At 36.1% G+C, this 20,828-nt stretch overlaps 4 protein-coding genes across 8 annotated transcripts; 3 read left to right on the top strand and 1 right to left on the bottom strand.

Moving 5' to 3' along the window:
* LOC140762133 (caffeoylshikimate esterase-like) lies at positions 1–954 on the top strand. Its single transcript, XM_073099749.1, has one exon. The coding sequence runs from the start codon at positions 1–3 to the stop codon at positions 952–954; it is 954 nt and encodes a 317-aa protein (XP_072955850.1).
* Positions 955–4,855: 3,901 nt separating this feature from the next.
* Positions 4,856–9,937, top strand: LOC140762171 (WPP domain-associated protein-like). 2 transcript variants are annotated; one of them, XM_073099797.1, is made up of 5 exons: positions 4,856–5,140; positions 5,534–7,851; positions 8,309–8,435; positions 9,217–9,318; positions 9,431–9,937. In XM_073099797.1, exons 2-5 carry the CDS (start codon positions 5,540–5,542, stop codon positions 9,494–9,496), a joined length of 2,607 nt encoding a protein of 868 aa, XP_072955898.1. In that variant the 5' UTR covers positions 4,856–5,140; positions 5,534–5,539; the 3' UTR covers positions 9,497–9,937. The 2 variants fall into 2 exon arrangements, with proteins under 2 accessions (XP_072955898.1, XP_072955900.1); XM_073099799.1 differs by having other exon boundaries at positions 5,528–7,851.
* Positions 9,938–10,274: 337 nt separating this feature from the next.
* Positions 10,275–13,502, bottom strand: LOC140762172 (uncharacterized). Of its 3 annotated transcripts, none has more exons than XM_073099801.1 (7): positions 13,182–13,501; positions 12,799–12,946; positions 12,488–12,679; positions 11,787–11,915; positions 11,070–11,233; positions 10,753–10,883; positions 10,275–10,639 (listed from the first exon to the last, which is right to left on the bottom strand). In XM_073099801.1, exons 1-7 carry the CDS (start codon positions 13,396–13,398, stop codon positions 10,556–10,558), a joined length of 1,065 nt encoding a protein of 354 aa, XP_072955902.1. In that variant the 5' UTR covers positions 13,399–13,501; the 3' UTR covers positions 10,275–10,555. The 3 variants fall into 3 exon arrangements, with proteins under 3 accessions (XP_072955902.1, XP_072955901.1, XP_072955903.1); XM_073099800.1 differs by having other exon boundaries at positions 11,064–11,233; positions 13,182–13,500; XM_073099802.1 differs by lacking the exon at positions 11,787–11,915 and having other exon boundaries at positions 11,064–11,233; positions 13,182–13,502.
* Positions 13,503–16,456: 2,954 nt separating this feature from the next.
* On the top strand, positions 16,457–20,828 carry LOC140762983 (GDP-L-galactose phosphorylase 1-like). 2 transcript variants are annotated; one of them, XM_073100990.1, is made up of 9 exons: positions 16,457–16,609; positions 16,677–16,740; positions 16,867–17,351; positions 17,543–17,661; positions 17,744–17,803; positions 17,895–18,125; positions 18,236–18,418; positions 19,595–19,846; positions 20,457–20,828. In XM_073100990.1, the coding sequence occupies exons 3-9, from the start codon at positions 17,252–17,254 to the stop codon at positions 20,652–20,654; spliced, it is 1,143 nt and encodes a 380-aa protein (XP_072957091.1). In that variant the 5' UTR covers positions 16,457–16,609; positions 16,677–16,740; positions 16,867–17,251; the 3' UTR covers positions 20,655–20,828. The 2 variants fall into 2 exon arrangements, with proteins under 2 accessions (XP_072957091.1, XP_072957092.1); XM_073100991.1 differs by having other exon boundaries at positions 16,677–16,766.

Here is a 20,828-nt window from a genome sequence, read left to right as displayed (position 1 = left end):
ATGGCTCATCCCATACACCAAGCGACCAAGAACAGCCCCTTTGGAGATCTCACCAAAGAAGAATTCTACCACAAACACCATGTCATCCACCAAGATTCCTTCATGATCAACAACCACAACATGCGGATCTACACCCAGACATGGCGCCCCGCCGAGCAGAATGCGCCGAGTGGCCTCGTCGCCATGATCCACGGCTACGCCTCGGAGAGCAGCTGGATCTTCCAGCTCACCGCCGTGGCGATCGCGAAGCTCGGGTTCCTCGTCTGCGCCATCGACCTACGAGGGCACGGCTACTCAGACGGCCGCCGAGGCCACATCCCAGCCGTCGCGCCGGTGGTAGACGACTGCATCCAGTTCTTTGACTCGGTCAAATCGTCGAACGCCTCCCTCCCTTCCTTCCTCTACGGTGAGTCCCTCGGCGGCGCGATCGCGATCCTCGTCTACCTCAAGCAGAAGAGCAACTGGGACGGGATGGTGCTGAACGGCCCGATGTGCGGCGTCTCGGCTAAGTTCAAGCCCCCGTGGCCGCTGGAGAAGTTCCTGCCGGCCGCGGCGTGCGTGGCGCCGAGCTGGAGGGTGGTGCTGAGGAAGTCACTGATGGAGAAGTCGTACAAGGAGGAGTGGAAAAGGGAGCTGGTGAGGAGGAGCCCGAGGGCGCAGGCGTCGGAGAATCCGCCGGCGTCGACGGCGTTGGAGTTGATTAGGATTTGCAAGGAGATAGGGAGGAGGAGCGAGGAGTTGGAGCTGCCCATGCTGGTGTTGCATGGGAAGGAGGACGTGGTGTGTGACCTGGGCTCGGCCGAGTTGGTATACGAGTTGGCCAAAAGCAAGGATAAGACGCTAAAGATTGTCCATGCCATGTGGCACCAGTTAATTGGAGAAGATAAGGACACAATCGAAATGGGCTTTGGAGTTATCTTCTCTTGGCTCAAGGAGAGAGCTAAGAGAGCTTAGAATGGTGGCTTAATTACTATGATCATATCTTGATGATGTTTATTGTTGTTGTTATAAAAAATAATTGTGAACCTAATATGTGAGGTCCTATCCTCCTTTGTATTGCCTACTTATATATCTATATATATATATATATATATATATCCTAGGTTCTTAATTTTATATATAATTGCTACTAAACAATTTCAAATATCATAGCAAAATGCTTCGAGTACTCTTTTGTACATAGCAGTAGAATATCATGGATGGCAGATTTATATGACTATTTAATTTTAAAAGTTAAACTATCAACTTTTATATACAACACTTTTACTCCTACTAATATTCATCTATATATATATATATATCTATACTTTTCAATAGTAATATATAAACTATTCTATTTATTGGACATATTTATAAGTACACGACAAGTAATTTATGAACTACTGCTGATGTATGTATGATAGTTCAAGTTAACAGATGCATCTAAGTGATCAATATACCTTTCTTTTTCAAAGTTTAAAGTGTCAAATATTTATTGCTAAACGTTTATTTTTTATGTACCAAGAAAAATAGATTTAGCTTATACTATTATATCGGTTAATATTTGATAGTATTTGAGCCATTTCAAACAATTTAAATGAGGGTAAATTTTCGAACTTTAATTTTAACCATGTTTAATTAAAATTAATTGACGCAATGACATTTTAAAAGGAGCTCATTGATTTAAGAATAATGAAACAATTATTTATAATATATTGACCTCTTTAAATATAATTATCCTTTGATTTTAGTAGCAATTATTGTGTTTAAAAAAAATATTACAATAATTTTAAGATTAAAAAAGTTCTTAATCAGGTTCACTCCTTATTAATTGATAATAGTCGGTGTCATTATCTTCCATTCTGCCAACTTCTACCAATATAAACACGTTGCTTTTGGTGATAACCTTGACCAAATTTCTTAATTGTTAAGTCCTTGTATTGGTTTCTTCGAATCAATCCCATATATAAAATACACCCAAATTTCAATTAATGAAAAATAACACACCCAATTGATTTAAAATAAGCTACGGAAACTATGGTGTTTCTACGTCTTTACAAGGCCATATAATTAACGTATAAAAACGTCATGATCTAAATAGTCCGTGGTCTAGAAATAAGAGTTTTAAGCTTAATATTTAGATCTTCACTTAATGGGCCAAAGATAGAAGAGTAGAGTTATACCCTTTGCACTTTTGAACTACTTTCTAAGTATGGTGGATTTGATTTTTTTTTTTTTAAATATGGGCAAATTATAGTTTTATTCCTATAAATTAGCTCAATTTTAGCTTATCCTTTTCTACTTTATTTATAAGCACTTAGATTTTTCATCCAAAATTAACGATGTTTTATTGACACTAATATTTACTGCAATAAATAAATGACCAAATTACATAAATCATTTACATATTAGACTATATTTCTGTAGGAGGAACGGAGTTGTTCTACATCACAGCTAACAATTGACTTAACCAAACCACATATAAGTAAATTACACTGGATTTGAATTCAAGATGTTATAGTGTGCATCACCATTCACCAGCACCTTTACAAGCTCAAGATTTTGAATCTTAATGGAGTTGCGACGTGCAAAACACTGCCAATTAACCTTCTCAGGAGTGCTTTACATAGTGTAGAAGAAAGTACTATTTGATCAGCTTTCAAGTTTCAACATTGATGCTTTCTTTGTACACACTCATTTGTCTGCTATAAAACTGGCTTGTTGCTATCCAAGAAAGTGAGCAAAAGGAGTGAGAAGCAATTCGATTGGATTGTCCCAAGTCACCACTCACCACTTTTAAGAAACCTTTGGATCCCCAAAAGGAATATTTTGGTTGGCATTTTGGAGCTTTCCAACTGAAATATATATATATATACATAGGGACATGTAGGCCCCATGGTGCTTTTGAACTCATCAATTTTTAACTTCTCTGTCATATTTTATTAAAGATATAATATACATTATTGGCTAATAATTTTTAGATTAAGGAAATGTTACGAATCACACGTTATATATTATATATTTTTTACGATTCACATCCCGTCTTTAGATTTTTTTGTAACTCGACTTATACTTTTTCCTTATAATTTTTATTTAACATTCTCTATTAATTTAAATAGTACTAGTAAATAAATATTTTATTATAATATATAAAATAATTTATAAGTACCTAACTCACCCATGCATTCTTTAGAGGAGAGCAAAGAGGAGAAAAAAAAACGGTGATGATATTTTAGAAATTTAGTCGATATCGGTTAGTCAAAATAGTACTAAGATGTTAAACGAGAATTATAGAGAAAAAAAGGAGTCGAGTTACAAAATCGTTAAAAACAAAACGTGAATCACAAATTGTAGATCAAATGTAGATTCTGATTTGTAAAATATTCTTAAATTAATAATTCAATTCATGGAGATAGAGAAATCGGCACATCATATTATCTACTATCTGTTTAGTTACAATATTAAGGAGTGTACTAAATAGCATGATATTCTATATGTATAAAATATATCATATCAAATAATTCTACTTATGGAACTTGGTAATATGCAAAGAAGAGATAACTATATATTTTGTGTTCTGATATCGCTGACATCCTTACACTCGGGGCATCAATATGTAACCTTTTTTTAAGGATATCTCGGACTCTGATTAATACATTCTTAATTGAAAAAAGAAGTAGAGATAACTGTAATTTATAAATAGGAGAATATGATAAGTGGTCAATAAGCATGGCCAATTTAATGCAAGTTAATTGTGAGAAAAAAAGTACAACCACAAATCAATCCTTATATGGAAAGTCAAATTAGGAAAACCATGAGCTAATAATAGGGTTAAATATTTAAGACTTTGACTTTATTTAACAAATATAAGAATAACAAAAAAGGAAAAAAAAAACTGCCACCATCTTACAATTCTTAGTTTAACCATATTTCGGTCCAATTTGAACTAATATTCAAAATATCGCCAATAGAATAGAGCTTACTTGATTAAAAGTGCTCATATTGTTTGACTACTTTTATAAATTTTTTCTTCGTCAATGTTGATTATCTTTAGGCGTAGATAAAGATTTAGGCGAGAATTTTCTCCCTTTAATTTTATGTCCCTAGTACTCCTCTCAAATACTCATCCAATTATAATTTTATAATTTTATTTTATTTTAAACCATTATAATTCAGAGTTATGTTTTAGATCCTCTGAAATGAATTGAAAATAAACTTAGATATTAAGTGTAAAAGGTATAATATATAAAAAGATGGTTGATATTTACAAGATATATTAATTTTAATGAACAAGAAATTTAGTTAAATATATTTTGCTTCTTGCACTTTGGGTCAAAATTACTTTACCCCTCTAAGTTTTATTTTGTATTACTAAACCTCACACTTCGTCGACTAAACTACAAATAAAGATGGTTAACAATCAAATTATTTTCCCTTTGTTCGAGTTGATTAAACCGAGAAGAAAAAAAAACCATATAAACTAATGAAAATAAGTAAAAATAAAATAAAATAATGTAGAAAATACTCTAATTGAGTGTTGTAATTGAGTTATTAGGTGAGATAAGTTGATTAGTCCATATAACAATGTGGTGGTTAGGGAAATAGAAGAGTTATGAATGTTCACGTGACAACCACGTGCTTGCAAATAGGAGGGCTCTTTTGAAACATTTGAATATTTTTGTTTGTCTTTTTCAATTAAAAAGGGTAAAATGATATTAGGTCATAGTTCAGGGGTGTAAGTATAATTTAACAATAAAAGAAATAAGTTTTAATCCCATGGGCCTAAAACTACAACTAATACATAGATTAATCATTAAATTAATGATGGATTTGTTAAGAGTGGCAGCTCCGTAAATTTCGCCCAAAAGTTGGCACGAATTTTCGTACACCGCGCTCCTCTCCGTCCACGGGCATTCAGCATTCATTCACACTGTGGCTTTACTTGCTCCTCTTCTCTCCTCCCTTCCCAGTCCTTTCCGATTCCAAGCTTTCGTCCTTTGTTTCCCTTCTTTCCTTTTTGGGTAACCCTAGAATTTTCCCCAAAAGGCTCGGAGGAGGGAGGGAAATAATTACGAAAGGCCCCTCCTTTTTTACTGTTTCTGTTTCTCGGCTACAGGAGTAATTCGAGGAAGGCGCGAATTTTGAAGAGGAGATCCAATCCGTGAGTTCTTTTGGTTGTCTTTGTTAATCAGTTAATTCCCTTTTTTTTATTATTTTTTTAAAAAGAAGAGATTTTGCTTCTGATTTTGGTTGTCTGGATTAGTTTTCCTTATGGAATTGGATTTGGAAGCCTGGTTTGATGGTATTGGAGAAAGTTATCATTTTTTCCCTCTAATTCTGCCCTTTTACCGCTTAATCTAGGTTGTGGAAGCTATGAGCTTTATCATAAGGGTAAATTTAGTTGGTTAGAGGTCAAAATCGTTAGAAAAGAAGGAGAAAATGGACAACTTTATTGTCTTTTAAGATGTTCACGACTCGAAATCTATAATCTTTACTTGTTCCTTTTTTCCCCCGAAATTTTCCATCTTGTTGAACTTTGCGGTTAAAGTTACAGGTACCGATGGAGAGCTCCGAGGTAATGGATGAAAGGGTGGGCTTTGATGGGTCCATGCTATCAGGTAGTAATTGCAAAGAACGGGACAGTGCCGGGGATGATTCAGCTTTCTACGAGAAATTTATCCTTGATGACCTGGAATCTTATTGGGATGAGCTAAATGACCGTTTGAGTGTATTGAGAATGGTTAGTGATTCTGTTACTAAAGGGATGGTGAGTGCTGTGGTTGAGGAGGCTGCAGAGAAGATTGCTTCAAAGGAAGCAGAAATAGCTATGTTGAATAATAGGCTGCATTCTCACAAGTATGACAAGGATATAGACAATAGATTGGGGATGTCGGTAGCAGTATCTGCTATGGATGTGGAGACTGAGAAGCCAGTGTTACAATTGCGTCAAGGTTTCCTAGATGCAGGTCTAGAATTGAGTTATAATCAACATTTAAGTAGATTTAGGGTTGCTGTGGAAGATCAGCTTCAAAGGATTAAGGAGGATTTCAAGTATTTAACTGGCACTAATTCTCGTGATCCACTAAATGCCAGCTCTGAGAAGATAGGTGATTTAACAAAAGTAAAAAGTAATGGAAAGCTGCCAGAAATTGATGAAAGGGTTGATGCTTTAAGAGAACTACTAGCATCTGGATTTGAACAAATAAGTGACATGTTCAATTTAGCAAAAGTATTGGTCTTAGAGCACAAGTTGGAGCAGGAGTTGCAAAAGGAAGTTGGCAGCCTCATGATTCAGAATTATATCAGATGCCTTAAAGATGAGTTCGAGATGAAGTTGTATGAGCAAAGAGGTCTTATAAATACCTTGAACAAGAACTGGCAGGATAAGATTGCTGAACTTACTGCCATGCGTGAAGAACTTGATGCTATTTCAAAGTCATTATTGGTCTTAGAACCAGGTATGCTTCTTTCACATATTAGCCATGAATGTTTTGAAGAACAGAATTCTACAAAAAGGAAGGATCATATTTCTGGAAAAGTACTTGGAGAGCATGCGACCCAATCCCAAGGTGAGGAGAATGGAATCCTTGTGGTGCAGAAATCCAGGAAGTCTGGAGAAGTCATGTTGGACATTGCTGACATTTCCCATCTGAAGCACATGTCGATGGAAGAAATGGTAACTTACTTTAAATCTGAAATGATCAAGATGAGGAGACAGCATGATATGGCTTTGCAAGAGAAGACAGAGGAACTGTTTAGACTCAAGCGGGAATTCCTGAGGGAAAAGGGCTCGTTACCTTTTAGGAAAGATAAAGAGTTCGAATCTGCGCGGAAAAAGATAACTGAAGTCATATCAAAACTTGATCATATACTCGTGAAGAATGTGAATTTTCATGTAACTAATAGTGATCATGATGAAATTTCCAGATTGAAGGACAGAATTGATTACTTGTTTTATGAAAATCAGCATCTTCGGGGTTTACTTTTAAGTAAAAGAAACGAGGTTAAGCATCTATCATCACAGATATCTGATGCAAGAAGCAAAATGTCACTTCACTTGTCATCAGAGGCAAAATTTTTGAAACAAATTGGAAAGCTTGATGATGAACTGGAAGAACTTAAGGTTAAAAGTGACATTAAAGATGTAATACACCATAAAATTTTAAGAGAAACTGTTGGTAAGTACCAATGTTGCATGGAGGACATAAATATCCAGACCAGTGTCCTGCAAGAGACATACTCCATTATATTCAAAGGAATTGTTTGTGATGCTATTTCTGCTGTAGGTTCTACTGTGCAAAAATATTATATGGAAAAGGCTTCTTTGAAAGAGATGCTTTTAGAAAAGGAGAAGGTTTTAATTTTAGGAAATGAAGAGAATCAGAAACTGAAGCAGGCCCTTGCATCTCTATCAGCATTAATCAGTGAAAAGGAGCAATTTGCATCAGACGCTGGGTCTACATTCATGCAACAAAAGGAGCAACTCGACATAGTTCACAATGAACTTAATATGCTCAGAGATCAATTGGCCAAGCAAACCATAATCATCTCGGATTTTGAGAGGGAATCAGATTCAATGAAAAGTAAACTGGATGATACTTCGCAGCAAATTTATCAATACGAAGTGGAGATTAGTAAGCTGAAACAAAACTTAATGAGTACCTCAAATGCTTTGGAGGAATTGGAAAAGCAAAATATCTTACTGTGTGGAATTATTGAGGAGAAACAGAAGACATCATCATCTTCCATCAAAATGGACAACGAGCAAGAAAAACAGTTGAAATGCATCAGTAAATGTGTGGACGAGATGTCAAAAGGATTTCTTGATTTTGAAAACAAATTGGCAGAAACTATCAGAAGGAATGAAAATAGGTGCTTTTTATTTCTGGTCTCCTGTCCTATTTTTTCTATTTTGAATTGACATGCAGAGAGTAGCTTTCCCAGACATGCATAAACATCTCTACCATATGTTTCATCTGAAAGAACAGGTTAAAAATTATGTAATTGCATGTCACAATGAATGGAAGACCTTTTCCAGATTTTTCTGTGTTTATTGACGTTGTGCAAATACTCTTGTTGAAGTTGATTAAATTAGGGAATGAAAAATCTGTTTCCAGTGCTTTATCTTCAATGTAATACTAGAAATTTCTTCTTATTATGAGAAGTGGAATTTCTCAACGGCAAATTCAACATGATTTATGCATCTTAATGATACTTGTAGCAATGTCAGCCTGCAGATGATGCATGTGTTTGAAGACTGAAAATTCAACTGCATACATACTTCATGTTGGTGCATGATTGTAATTTAATCTTGTCATTCAATCTGCAGGTTAAATGCACTAAACAGTCAGCACAATCCATTGGTGCAACAAGCCATCCTACTAAAGAGAAAGGGGCTCTGGTATAAACAAATGCTTGAGATAAGATGCTCTGACCTTCAAAAGGCTGAAGCTGAGGTATGATCCTTCATGTCTTATTCCTCCTGTCATGGTTATCTCTGTTACTTTTATGCATGTGTGCATGCATACGATCATACTGTCTCATCCTACAGCGAGCTATATTTATGATAGCCTGATGATACAATCCATCAAAGCATCACCATATTTGGGTTGTTCCACTAATATATATGTTCAGATAATTTCCTATTGGCTTGCAATCCTAGTGTGCCATTTTGTAGTAAACCAAAGTTCAATTCAAATTTTAGCTAATTATGACTGCACTCATCCTGGAAGCAACATTTTTAGTTATTTAGCATCAGACTTACATATCTCTAGTTATTCAAACCTTAATTTTTATGAATGAACTTAATGGAGTGCTATTATAGGGTTCTTTAGCCTAATTTTGACCAAATGAACACGATAGGAGCCATGTCAATGCCATCACACAGCACTGGTATCTAGGTCAAGGACATCTTAAAGGAAACAATGCAATTATCAGCCTAATTGTGAAGGACAGGAATTAGAAAGGAGACACCTAATGGAAGGATCTAATTATCTTCAGCTTAATAGTTAATACGAGTTCCTCAATTCAAACCAAAAGGAATTTTTATTTTCATCTTTAAGATGACAAAAAATACTCATAGTTCATAATTTCCTTCACAAAACAAAATAAAGCCTAGAATTATTTTTGTACACTGAAGCACTAATGAGTGGTATCAGAACATAAGATTGTGTCTTTGGTTTGCAGCTTATCTTATATTAGATAATTTAACATCTCGCTATTTTATATGTGACTCAGGTTGATCTATTAGGCGATGAGGTTGATGCTTTATTAAGTCTGCTTGGAAAGATATACATAGCACTTGATCATTATTCTCCAGTGCTACAGCATTATCCTGGGGTAAGATGGTTCATTCTGTAGCTGATTCTGGTATTAACTTTCATGTCAAATGATTTATCTTTGCTAAGTTTGCTAAGCTTTTCCATTGATTAAGTTTTCTACTTTCTAATAGGTGATGGAGATTCTAAACTTAGTTCAAAGAGAGTTAAAAGGTGAAACAGATCGAAAAGTATGGTAAAGTGCTCGTATTAGTAACTCGATATCTGACAATCTTGTGTCAGCCATCACCATCATGTTGAACTTACTGAGGCAATCAAGGAATCAAAAAGTTGACAACCCTGTATGCTGAAAACTTTGACAACCCTACGATCTGCTGACCCAACAAAATATGGGCTCAGCCTGTATACTGTGTAAATGAATTTGTGCATTTGTGTAATGACTTACAAAGCTTTGTACATGGGAAGCTTGTGAAGATAGAATCTACCAATCTGAGAGTCACCAACCATGCTCTGCATCTTTTCATCAGGACTCTTGCCAAGCTTTGGATAACTTCTTGGTGGCTTCCTCAGGAAAAAAGAAAAGACAAAGAAATTGATCCACGACTAGCTGTACATCATTCTTTCAAGTCTAGAGATATGTTAGGTTGTTTAAATAATAATATATATATTTTTCTTTTGTATTTTGAGAGAGTTTAAATTATGATCTTTGTTCTACGTTGATGAATAAAATGTTGAGAGAGTCTACTAACGCATTTTATGGAGCTTCTTCTCTGCTCGAGGGCACTATGTTGATTAGTTGACCTGCCCCTGAACCAAATGGACCTAAAGTGCACAAACTGTCTTATTTTGCCTTGATACTTAGGCTTCTCTGTATTTTGAGAACGATCAAATGGCTTCTCTTGTATTAGTTTCCTTTTCTCCATAATTTGCCATTCATGTTGACATGTAACCAATAATTTCAATTTTAAAGTTACTCTTTTGGTGGATGAAATGAAAAATAAAGGGGCCTGAAAAACAGACAAACATTCACATCACTCTTCTTTCAGCACTTTACATTGCAAAAGAAGTGTTTTTAGAACATAATCTAACACTAACTGGACAAACAACATATATATTCTTAATTTCTGCAGAGACTGCAAAGAGAATGTGACAACAAAACAGAAAACACAAATGGCGGCACTCTTCTAAAGTCAACCTAGAGAGATTTGCCTCACTAGTTCTTTTAACCCTTAAGGTCAATCTGCTATCTACAACGAGCACTACATAGCCGCCATTTTCTCCTAATTTGAAGCTATGTATCAAATGTCAACCGCAAAATCGCCATATAATTCGCTCGCAATGGAGTTCCAAGCCAACAGTGCTGCACCAACAGCTGGTTCCACCTGCAGATGATTAAGTCAGTAAGGAACCTAATGACATGTTAGAAAAGATCAGACACCTGTGGATAGTTGCTCATAGATTTCCAAAACAATCATAAGGTAAAAGGTTAACTAACCTTTGGATGAATTGGATGAGCCCCTGGATAAAGCTTGGTGATACAATCTATAACTTCCTTTCCTATATCCCACCTCTGGTTTGCCTCGAGTACTCTTCCAACCATGACGAGTGGAAATGAAGCCCTTCCATCTATAACGGAGAAACAACAACAATTCAAATTTCAAAAGCCATAAAAGATCCAATCTTTTATTGTACTTCACTATTTTCTTTCTTTCTTTCCTGCTTGAATTCTCCAGAACAATCTCTCCACTTAAGGAGGCCTTTATTTGTAAAGCAGTAAGGAGGAAAGAATTATGATATCTGTTGGACCTTCACCACTCAAACCAAGTTTTCTGACGACGGCTTTAACGCTAGAAGCCAACTCTAGAACTGAATTATGTAAGATATTGTTAGCAACTTCATCACCAGCTTCTGCAGAAGCTATCACTACTGGAAGAATAGCAGCAATACGGGCCCAAGAGGGATCTTCATATGTCCACCTGTTCCGACAGAGTAAAAGGAAATGCAAAGATGTTAGCTTCTTCAGTTTAAACATATAAACATGATTAAAGTAGTGTTAAAAAAATGTCAAACACTATGGTAAACACAAAAGAAGCTTCTTCCTTGAAGCTCTATTTACTAGAAACTTAGAAAGGTGCTATCCAAATTCAGGTAAAATAATTGAATACAGGTGAAGTCAAGGATAGCACATAGCATAATTCCAAGGAGAACTCAAGATGGCTTAAAGATTACCTTAAGGTATAGAGACAGTGCCTGTAGCTATTATTGCACAAGGTTTGTGTTTTAACTATATGTTCATCTATAAAACATCAGCAGGTTTGGTGCACAAACCTCACTCCCTTGACAAGGATCTTTTTGCATGAGATAAAACAACACAAGGTCCTCTGAGAGCAAGAAATGATAACATATTCAGAGTTTTGGACAACTTCTTATGACTTTACAGTGGCCATTCTTTCTACTTTGCAAACAAACGCCCAATGTATCATAAATATCATGCTTACAAATGAAAATTAATTAGGGAGACAGATGTACCCGATCAATTCATCTGGTGATGAAAGATCAAGAGAGCCAAGAACGTTACGTGTAAGCAATGTTTGAGGGCCACGCCCATCATGAGCCCTCACGACTGCTGTTAGTGCCTGTGCAGCAATTCCATATCCACTGTAATTCATACACAGCCAAGCCAGATAATAAATATCTCTGAACTCCAAATATAGGGAGAACTATTACAGATGCGTTCCATGTTTCATCCATGACAAATTTTACGCTAGATAACATCTACATGCAGTATGCTGGTTCTATTATGTACAGAAAATAGAGTGAGAAGGCGAAGATCTGCTCAACAGAAGTGCCCAAGGACTACATAGACTTGTTATATCACCTTCATATAAGTTTGAGAAATTTGATGAAATTTCCATCCAGAATAGTTGACAATGTCTGACAGTCACTATATCAGAACAAATGGTTGCTATTTGCAGCAACACTCCTTGTCTGATCTTTGTAAGGAAAAACAGAAATTTTACTTATAATCCCAAATAAACTGATTGGTAATATGCTTATGGTGTGAGATGTGGTACCACTCAAATTACAAAGTTACCACCTTCTGCAACAAACCTAATAACTTTGACCCCCATTACTGCTAACCTAAGATCATACACTATCTTAATATGCCGAGACATAGTTAGTATGTCGTTCAGAATCAATGTTGGAACTGAAGAGATTTTTCCACCAACCTTCCCCAATCACCCAAGATTGGTCCAGCACCCGCAGCTCGGGCTTCTCTTCCGTCATCGGTGAACCCGTAGGCTATCGTGCCAGTTCCGGCAATTAATACACAGCCATGGAGCTTGCCCATGGTTCCACTTGCCAAAGCTGCGACGGCATCATTTTCTACGAATAACTTGACATGGTTCGGAAAGATATCTCTGACAAGATCAAGTAAGATTGCAGACGAGGAACACATCCAGGGCAAGAGTTATCATTTAAATAGCAAGAGATTTAGGAAATTGTAAAGATTACATGGGCGTTTCAAGAGAAGACAAACCTGAGCCAATTCAATATTCTCTGTTGATCGATAGGATGATCAACACCAGCTACAGCTAAGCAAACTGCAGAGACAGCAGAACGGCTACAGCCTGCCTTGAAAAGAGCCTGAGCTATAACATTCTCCAGGGTCTCCCTGGCCTTGACTTCTGTATACTCCAACACAAAAAACGACCTCAAAATATATAAAATCGTTGCGTAAATCCACAAAGCCAAACATACCCAAATAACAATTAGCTCCCTAGAACACCAAAATCCATCAAAGGTGGAACCTTGATTCAATTCTACCTCGCATATATCCACAAAACTAAGTATACCCAAAGAAACAATCAGCCCCCTAGAACCCAAAACTCCACGAAAGGCGGAATCTTGATACAATTCTACCTCCGACCGAGTTGTGATTGGAGCAACCGGCGACGGAGCGCGCGAGGATGGGAAGCGTCTCGGCTCGGCGGACGGAGAAAGGCGTGGCGGCGGAGATGCAAACGCAGACTGTGTTGGTGGTGCCGCCGTCGAGGCCGAGGATGACGTCACCGCCGCCTCCAGTCACCGGCCTCTCTGCTTCAAAGTCCCACATCTGGCCGTTTCTGTACCCCTTCATAGAAGAGAAGTTACCATTAATTTAGACTACGCATCTATATAATAGATACACACACGCGCGCGCACACACACACAACACACAACACACGCGCACACACACACACACAACACACAACACACAACACACACACACACACACATATATATATATATATATATATAGAGAGAGAGAGAGAGAGAGAGAGGATTCGGACGGCAAAAGAGTCAGTCAAGGAGAAAGGGACTAAAAGAAGAAGGTACTGAAAGGAAGAAACTAAATTACTCTTGCACCCTCTTGAAGACGTGGAACTGTTGAACTATACCCCACTGTCACTGACCAAATCAGACACGGGGATCGACTTACTGACGTTGTTGACAGAAAATTACCTTCATCGATAACTTTACGCAGCTCTTAAATATAAATTATATATATCTATAATGTTACTTATATTTTATTATTTATTTATAAATATAATAATTATTTTGAAATAAATATATTTAAGATAGTCCTAATTAATGAATAAGTATTTTTTAGCATAAACTAAATATCATCAAAATATGAGCCGGATAAAAAGCTAAGTTATTAGATTATTTAAATTACGAATAAGTGGGTTACTTTTTATTGGCCCATGCATGTAATAAAATGAAAAATGACTATGTTGCTAAGTTATCACAGATAGATTAAGGATAGAGTTATTTTAAATCAACCTCTTCTTTTCTTTGCAGAGTTTTATTAAACTCTATCTTTGTCTTTAATTTTATAATTTTCAAAGTAACTTAATACTCTTTCTAGATAACTTCTTGCTGGCCTCCTCCATGTTTAACAATTAGTTCTCTAAGCCTTGCTTTTTCTAATTGTAATGCCTCAAGTATCTGTAACAAATTATTCTACCTTTATCCCCCAATTAAGGATCGGTTATTTATAATTTGTAGCAAAACATTATCATATTAATACCATGATTAATATTTCTACCATGGACATTGAATTATTTATCCTTTTTTTTTTATTAATTTGGAGTTAGAATAAGAGAGATGACCCTCTATCCCAGTATTGGAATCAAAATCCGGTGACTCACTTAATTTACGATAATTTTTCTATAAGCAACTTAGAGGACCCACACAACTAAAGAGAAAACTAGAAAAAATTAATATTTTTAGTGTTATTAGTGTAGTCCAGTAGTTGAGTTCTATTAGTTCAGGATAGAGATCATAAATTTAATCATGTTATAGATGATCTCAGTATAGTGTGATATACATTTAATTTGAATTTATTATAGTCCATTCCTTAGAGGAGTTGGTCCAATTACTCAATTTATATTATTAGAAATAGTATTATCCATGTGCAACCTACTAACTTTGATAAATTTAGGTGCTCATGATTCATTAATAAAGAAAGAAAAAGTTCCTTATAAAGTATTGTAAGTCGTTTGACCCATTTTCAGTGTTTTATTCTCTCATCTGTATATATAATATCCTTAAATGTCCAATTTAGCTATTAGGTGCTCTTAAGTTCATGCCAATTTAGCAGGCTAACACCACTTAGAATTAACTATCTAACTTTAAAAGCCCCTTGTGCTTATTATTTGCTCATATGTCCTTACTTACATTGGATGCATCTGGACTCATTATGCCATTGATCACTACAAACATGGAAAGAATTCAACACAACTCTTCACTATCATGGACTAAACTACAAAATATAGGTGGCGATCTAATCATGTTAGGCGGGTTTTAGTTGACTTAACAGGTAAACACGAACACGATCCGACTCGACTCACTACTGGGGAACTACCTGTGATGTTCTGATTGGAGGATGTGCTAGTCTCTTAATTTGACTCTTAGAAGATTAAGTTTATCCGCAATGGATTTGCCTGCTAATTGTAAAGTACCTAGTTGATATGTCTTATCTAATCGCAATTTGTTTCCATGTCAAGGCTTCTAAGTCCAAGAACCTTTCCCACAGTGTGAAATAATTTCTTTCTCCTATCTATCCTTGACCTACGAGAGAGAGAGAGAGTCTCTGGCTGCCATTTGTGATAATTCTAAGCTGGGCTTCCTAAATGACAAATGGTAGTTGGCAAAGAGGAAGACAAAAGCTTCTCTCTCTCTCTCTCCCTCTGTGTGAAAAAAGTAGTTGGTGATCTTTCTAGTTTGTTTCTTTACAACCTACCTACCTTAATTAATGCTAAATTTATAACTCACATAAGTTCAACAATCTTAATCATTTAGATCGATTATTATAACCTAGTTGTCGTTTAGATTGTGATTAATATTTAGTAATTTTTTTTGCTAGTGCATTCGTTATTCAACCTACATATATAAAATATAATTAACTCATTTATTGCTTATGGATAATATAGCTCGTGCTTATTAAGTCTTACCGTGCGAACATTATCTTATTATTATTTTTCTAAAAATATAACTCTTCTTTTATAATTAACTTATAATTAACAACCTGTTATTATTATTATTATTATTGTTAAGCACTCTAATATTATCATATCACAAATTAAATAATCATACTTCTCAAACTATCAGAATATCATTGCTGTACTGTTGAGATAACAATTTGAATACCCATTGACATAGAAATAATTTAAAAGTAAAACAAATAAAAATTAGTAGGTAGAATTGAAATAAAATTAAATGATTGTGAGAGAATAAACCATCACTTATGAGGTCATTATGGGCATTGATGTAGGTAATTTAGAAATTTTATAAGTATAGATATGTTTTATAATGAGATAAGTTAAAAGTTAATCTTAGATATTAAATAAATATATTTTTTTGTATAAATGGGAGTTTTTTTTTCTTTTGTGTGTGGAAAAATCAATTATAAACGTATGGTTACAGGCAAAAGAAACCCATAACTTCAACAGCTTTTCTAATAATAGTGACATTTAAAAAGCTTTCAATGATAATGATGCAAGGAAAAACCCATAATTAATCTCTAATTAGGATCCATAGGTAAGAGGTTATTTATCCATCATGTCATTGTAATCAAATTGGACCCAAACACTTGGGGGTCAAACTTCCACCGTTGGATTTCTTCCTTCCGTCGTTATTGGAAGCAATCGTATATCCGCTCCGATCTCCTATAAATAAACCGACTCAGGGAATCTTTTTCGCTCCTTACACGGTCACGGAGCATCGCGGACCACACAATCGTCTTCGGCCTTCGTCTCCAAGGGGATTCCTTCGTCCTTCTTCCCCTTCTCCAAGAAACCCTAGCGGTACTATTATGCCCCGCATCTTCCCCTTCCCTCGTATCTCCGATGTTCTAATTTAGCTCTTTATTAGGTGATTAAATTGTTAAGTTTCGAGGATTAGAGCTTCGGATCGAGGATCGCGGCTTCCCCGTGCGGTAATTTGGTGGCCGAGCTGAAATCGGTTTGGTTTATGATTCGAGATTTGGTTTAGTGGATCTCTTGACTTGTTCCAGTTTTGATCGAGTCTTTTCTTGATGAGATCATCGTACGATTTCTTGCAGGATCCGGCGTTTATCTTGATATTTTCTTGAATCTTTCGGTCGCTATTTGAGAGTTGATGGTTCGCTAATCTCTTCTGAGGAGATCTTGAAGATTTGTGGGTTTCGGTGAGAGATTCGCTGGTCCCCTTAGGGCTGGCTTCAGTAATCCAACCACGGCTCTAAGAAAAGAATCTCGTGTTATACTAAGAAGGGGAAGAGAATGCTCGCAGTGTTTTCCTAAGTTTTTGCTTGCGTCCCCTTCTTTCCACGGCGGTAGGGGTGCCCTACCTTCTGCTGGTGGGCATCCTTCCGATCTGACCTACCTTGCCGGTGGTGGTGTTGAAGTTTGATCGGACCTTAGTGTTGTACATTTTTGTTACAGTTGGTATATTAAGTGTTGTTAAGTATGGTGTCAGTCGAACAGGTTGAAGGTAGAACAGATTACCCATTTCTGCGGCAGAATTCTGGTTCGGATCAATCCAAAGACCACCAAGTGACTCTGAAAGGTTTGTCCTGCCTATTATTTTCTTGTCCCTCTACGAGTATGTTAAGATTATTAATGAAAAATGATTTATAATTATCAGTTCTTTAGCTGGAGTAGCTTTAGAGTATATGATATGGTCTTGAAATTGAAACAAATGCAACCTCTAATTGCATGAGGTCTATTAGTTATTTGATGTTGCATGGACATTTTCAGGTGTCAAGATACATCTTTACAAGCTTGGTATCATTGCAAAAGGCAATGGTGCCTGCGGATGCTTTCCATGCACTGCTACTGATAGTCAAAGTTTATTGGATTCCGTACTCCTTTCTCAGGTGGATAACCTCTGAAAATACGTTGTATAATTGTCATTCATTTTGTACTTCTTTCTAACTACTCATTATATTCTTCTGGTAGTGGGAAGATCGTGCCTGGAAAGGTCAGCTGAAATATGATGTTACCACCTGTCAAACAAAGGTGTGGAATTTGTAGTTTCAATTCGTGTGACTAAAGTTGCTATTTCTCATCTAGTCTTGGTATAAGCTTGAAGCTTTGGGTGTGTTTGCAGGTTATCAATGGTGAAAAGAAGTTTGTTGTCCAACTGAATGAAAGATGGAACTCCCTTTTCCTTGAGGAATTTGAGAACAGTTTCCTCCAACCTTTGGGACCCATAAGCTCGAATCACATTAAAAGTCACAAGGAGAATGTGCTCTTTTGTGTTTCCCAAGGAGAAAAGGAGAGCTCTGAAGTTGTTCTTTCAACAATGCTACCCAAAGACGGAATCCTGATTATTGCAAATGTAAGTATGAAGTCCTCAATTTATACAATTGATGCGTAAACAATTTGTTTCTTCCTATTTTCTGAATATATCTGACTCTTGGTTATTTCGGTTCTATCTCTTTGCGCAAGGCAAATCCTGTTGAGTATGGACATGTCTTCTTGGTTCCATATAACATCAATCGACTACCTCTCTTTTTGGATAAAAAGATGGTTGAATTGATCTTGCGGACTGCTGTTGAAGTAAATAGTTCTTCCTTCCATGTATTCTTTGACAGCATCATCTCTAACAGATCAGATCATATAATTTTTCAGGTAATGATCTTGCAGAAATTGTTCTTTGCATATATTCTCCATAAGATTGGAAATCATATCTATGTTGCAGGCGTCTTGCCTAATTTCATTGAAGGTTGTAGTGAGCATGTCTTGTTTGCAGGAGGTTATGTGTGGTGTCCCATGGATTGACTTTGTATGGGTGATGGGTGCAAGGATATTTGAGTCCAAATGTCAAAACCCTGCAGTAGATAATATTTTATTGTGTCCTTTCCTGAGGCTGAATGTTAGACATACATTGATTTTAAATGTCAGATGGTAGTCGAGGGTTATTTGAAAGATGGAGAAAACACTCATGCAGCTAAATAGAGGTATCTAAAACAAATGATCTTCAGATTTGTGCACTTTGTAATAGGTTTAGAAGGAAATCTGAAATAATCTGTCCTTAAGATACTTCTGTGTGGACAAATACCAAGGACAATATTCAAACTGACTTAATCTAATCAAACTCATCCATGAATCAAAGAAATTTTAATAGATTGTCTAGACTCTAGATTGTTTTTAGGTTTCTTCTCCAGAGTTGATTGCAGATCTTACATGAAGATGGACAAGCTACCAGTGATAATGTAGTAATCCTAACTGAAAACTAGTATCTGTTGAATTCTAATAGCCAGATTGCCACACCAGAACTAGCTCCTTTCTCCGGTCGAGATTGCTTAACATTGGCACTACACCCAAGACATATTTCGAGCTGTATCTTTTATTGTAGCATCAGGATTTTTAGCTACACCCATGCTTATAATTAGGTAATTGAGAAGATTACTGTAACAGATATAGTGGTACACAAAGTCAACTTTGCTTCTATCATCTTTTAGATATTGTAGTTGATGGTGTGCCAATGGTTTGTGGGCTGGAGAGTGGATGAGAAAATGGGCTGTGATTGTGTGAAGGCCTTAATACTTGGTTGTGTTAAGTTGTCTCTTTTGGATACTCTCATCTAGGTCTGTTGTGATTTGCAGTTGGAACTTAGAATTTGTAACTCTAAAACCAAAGAGGCAAAGATGCAGTATTCATCATTTAATAGCAATTACCATCTTATATGAATTTTTTGTGCCATAACTACCCTTGAATGATGAATATTGCTCTTTTGTATTGGACTCAGAGTTATATAATAAGAAAAAAAATAGAGATAATATTTTCATTTGTTATTTGATGCAGGCCAGTTACTTTGCAAACCCTTTACCTGTGGAGCTTTTTCCGACTGTTCCTGTATATGCTGATACACACAGAACAGGGATTCATATATGTGAAGTTGCAGATTATCCTCTCAAGACTCTGGTGTTCATGAGCAACAACTTGAATTCACTATCCAATATAATTACAGAAATTTGTTCCAATTTACGTGACCATGGTTCTGCATTCAACTTACTGATTACTGATTGTGGGACAAAGATATTCTTGTTTCCTCAGGTAATATGCTTGGTCCATCTGTGGGGCTACTACTCTAAGTAAATGTGCTTTATTTGCTATATAAACACAAATATATAATTGGCTGGTAGAAAGTCATACTTGTTAAATGCTTTAACTTAGATAGGTACAAGTACGCAATATTGGAGAAATGATGGTAGAAAAACTGATTCACAAGTTATGTTATTTTGTCTTACCATATGAAGCAATATAATATGTTGCTAAATTGCTTCAGTATTTTGAAGTTTTAACTAATCTCTAAAGGCTTTCACGAAAGAAGGGTCCAATGACTGTTATCTTTGTGATAGAGTGCTCCTATTTGTCAGGAAATATTGCTCCTAGTTATGGATTCTAGAAGCTTTTCGTGTCCTCTTTTGCTGCTTAACATCTGTTTCAAACTAGAGGGACTAAATTTACAGTAAGCTCTGAAAGTGCTGACGGCATCAACAAATATATATTAATTTCTGGCTAAGAGCAAGCAAATATGTCATGTACCTATGCATCATACTAATGGTTAGATGTTAGATCTTGGATTATACGACTCTTCTTGCTAAAAACTCTTAAATACTTCCCTTTATTTAGTGCGTTAATGTAGCTGTTTCCTGTATCGCAGGTCCAAAGTGTGATAATGGATCGTCCCATTTCAACCTGGGAATGTGGGGGCTACTTTGTTTACGGCACAAAATTTGGTTTCGATAATGCCTCCGAGACTGAAATATTAAAAAGAATGGCTTCTGTCTCGCTTGATGACAGCAGCTTCCAAAGCCTGAAACACCTTTGTTGCAGTATCGCAGTTAATCTTTTCCTTTGATGCAATAGTTCTTTGGGACTCTGCAGTTTATATCCATCTAAATACTGCTGAATATATACTTGTAATTTGCTTCCGCCTGTAGGGTTGCATGTATGACTTGAAAATTTGGAACCACTGTTGCAGAATGTGTCGTGTGGCTTTTAAATAATGAAACTTCTCTAGAAGTTCTAGAAA

This window comes from Typha angustifolia, chromosome 7 (genome assembly GCF_048772165.1).
Source record: "Typha angustifolia cultivar Huaian chromosome 7, ASM4877216v1, whole genome shotgun sequence".
Taxonomy (NCBI): domain Eukaryota; kingdom Viridiplantae; phylum Streptophyta; class Magnoliopsida; order Poales; family Typhaceae; genus Typha; species Typha angustifolia.
The sequence above is the reverse complement of the archived record's forward strand: the minus strand, read 5'-3'. Positions and strand labels throughout refer to the sequence as shown.

What these genes read in the sequence shown, in the direction of transcription:
- LOC140762172 (XM_073099800.1), bottom strand. Translation starts at nt 13,398, where the DNA reads ATGAAGGGGTACAGAAACGGCCAGATGTGGGACTTTGAAGCAGAGAGG. An exon ending in CAATCACAACTCGGTCGGAG is followed by an intron (nt 12,947 to 13,181) that starts GTAGAATTGTAT and finishes TGGAGTATACAG; the next exon opens with AAGTCAAGGCCAGGGAGACC. An exon ending in TCACCAGATGAATTGATCGG is followed by an intron (nt 11,234 to 11,786) that starts GTACATCTGTCT and finishes CTGTCGGAACAG; the next exon opens with GTGGACATATGAAGATCCCT.
- LOC140762133 (XM_073099749.1), top strand. Translation starts at nt 1, where the DNA reads ATGGCTCATCCCATACACCAAGCGACCAAGAACAGCCCCTTTGGAGAT.
- LOC140762983 (XM_073100990.1), top strand. Translation starts at nt 17,252, where the DNA reads ATGGTGTCAGTCGAACAGGTTGAAGGTAGAACAGATTACCCATTTCTG. An exon ending in ATTCCGTACTCCTTTCTCAG is followed by an intron (nt 17,662 to 17,743) that starts GTGGATAACCTC and finishes TTCTTCTGGTAG; the next exon opens with TGGGAAGATCGTGCCTGGAA. An exon ending in AGATATTCTTGTTTCCTCAG is followed by an intron (nt 19,847 to 20,456) that starts GTAATATGCTTG and finishes CCTGTATCGCAG; the next exon opens with GTCCAAAGTGTGATAATGGA.
- LOC140762171 (XM_073099797.1), top strand. Translation starts at nt 5,540, where the DNA reads ATGGAGAGCTCCGAGGTAATGGATGAAAGGGTGGGCTTTGATGGGTCC. An exon ending in ATCAGAAGGAATGAAAATAG is followed by an intron (nt 7,852 to 8,308) that starts GTGCTTTTTATT and finishes TTCAATCTGCAG; the next exon opens with GTTAAATGCACTAAACAGTC. An exon ending in TTCAAAAGGCTGAAGCTGAG is followed by an intron (nt 8,436 to 9,216) that starts GTATGATCCTTC and finishes TATGTGACTCAG; the next exon opens with GTTGATCTATTAGGCGATGA.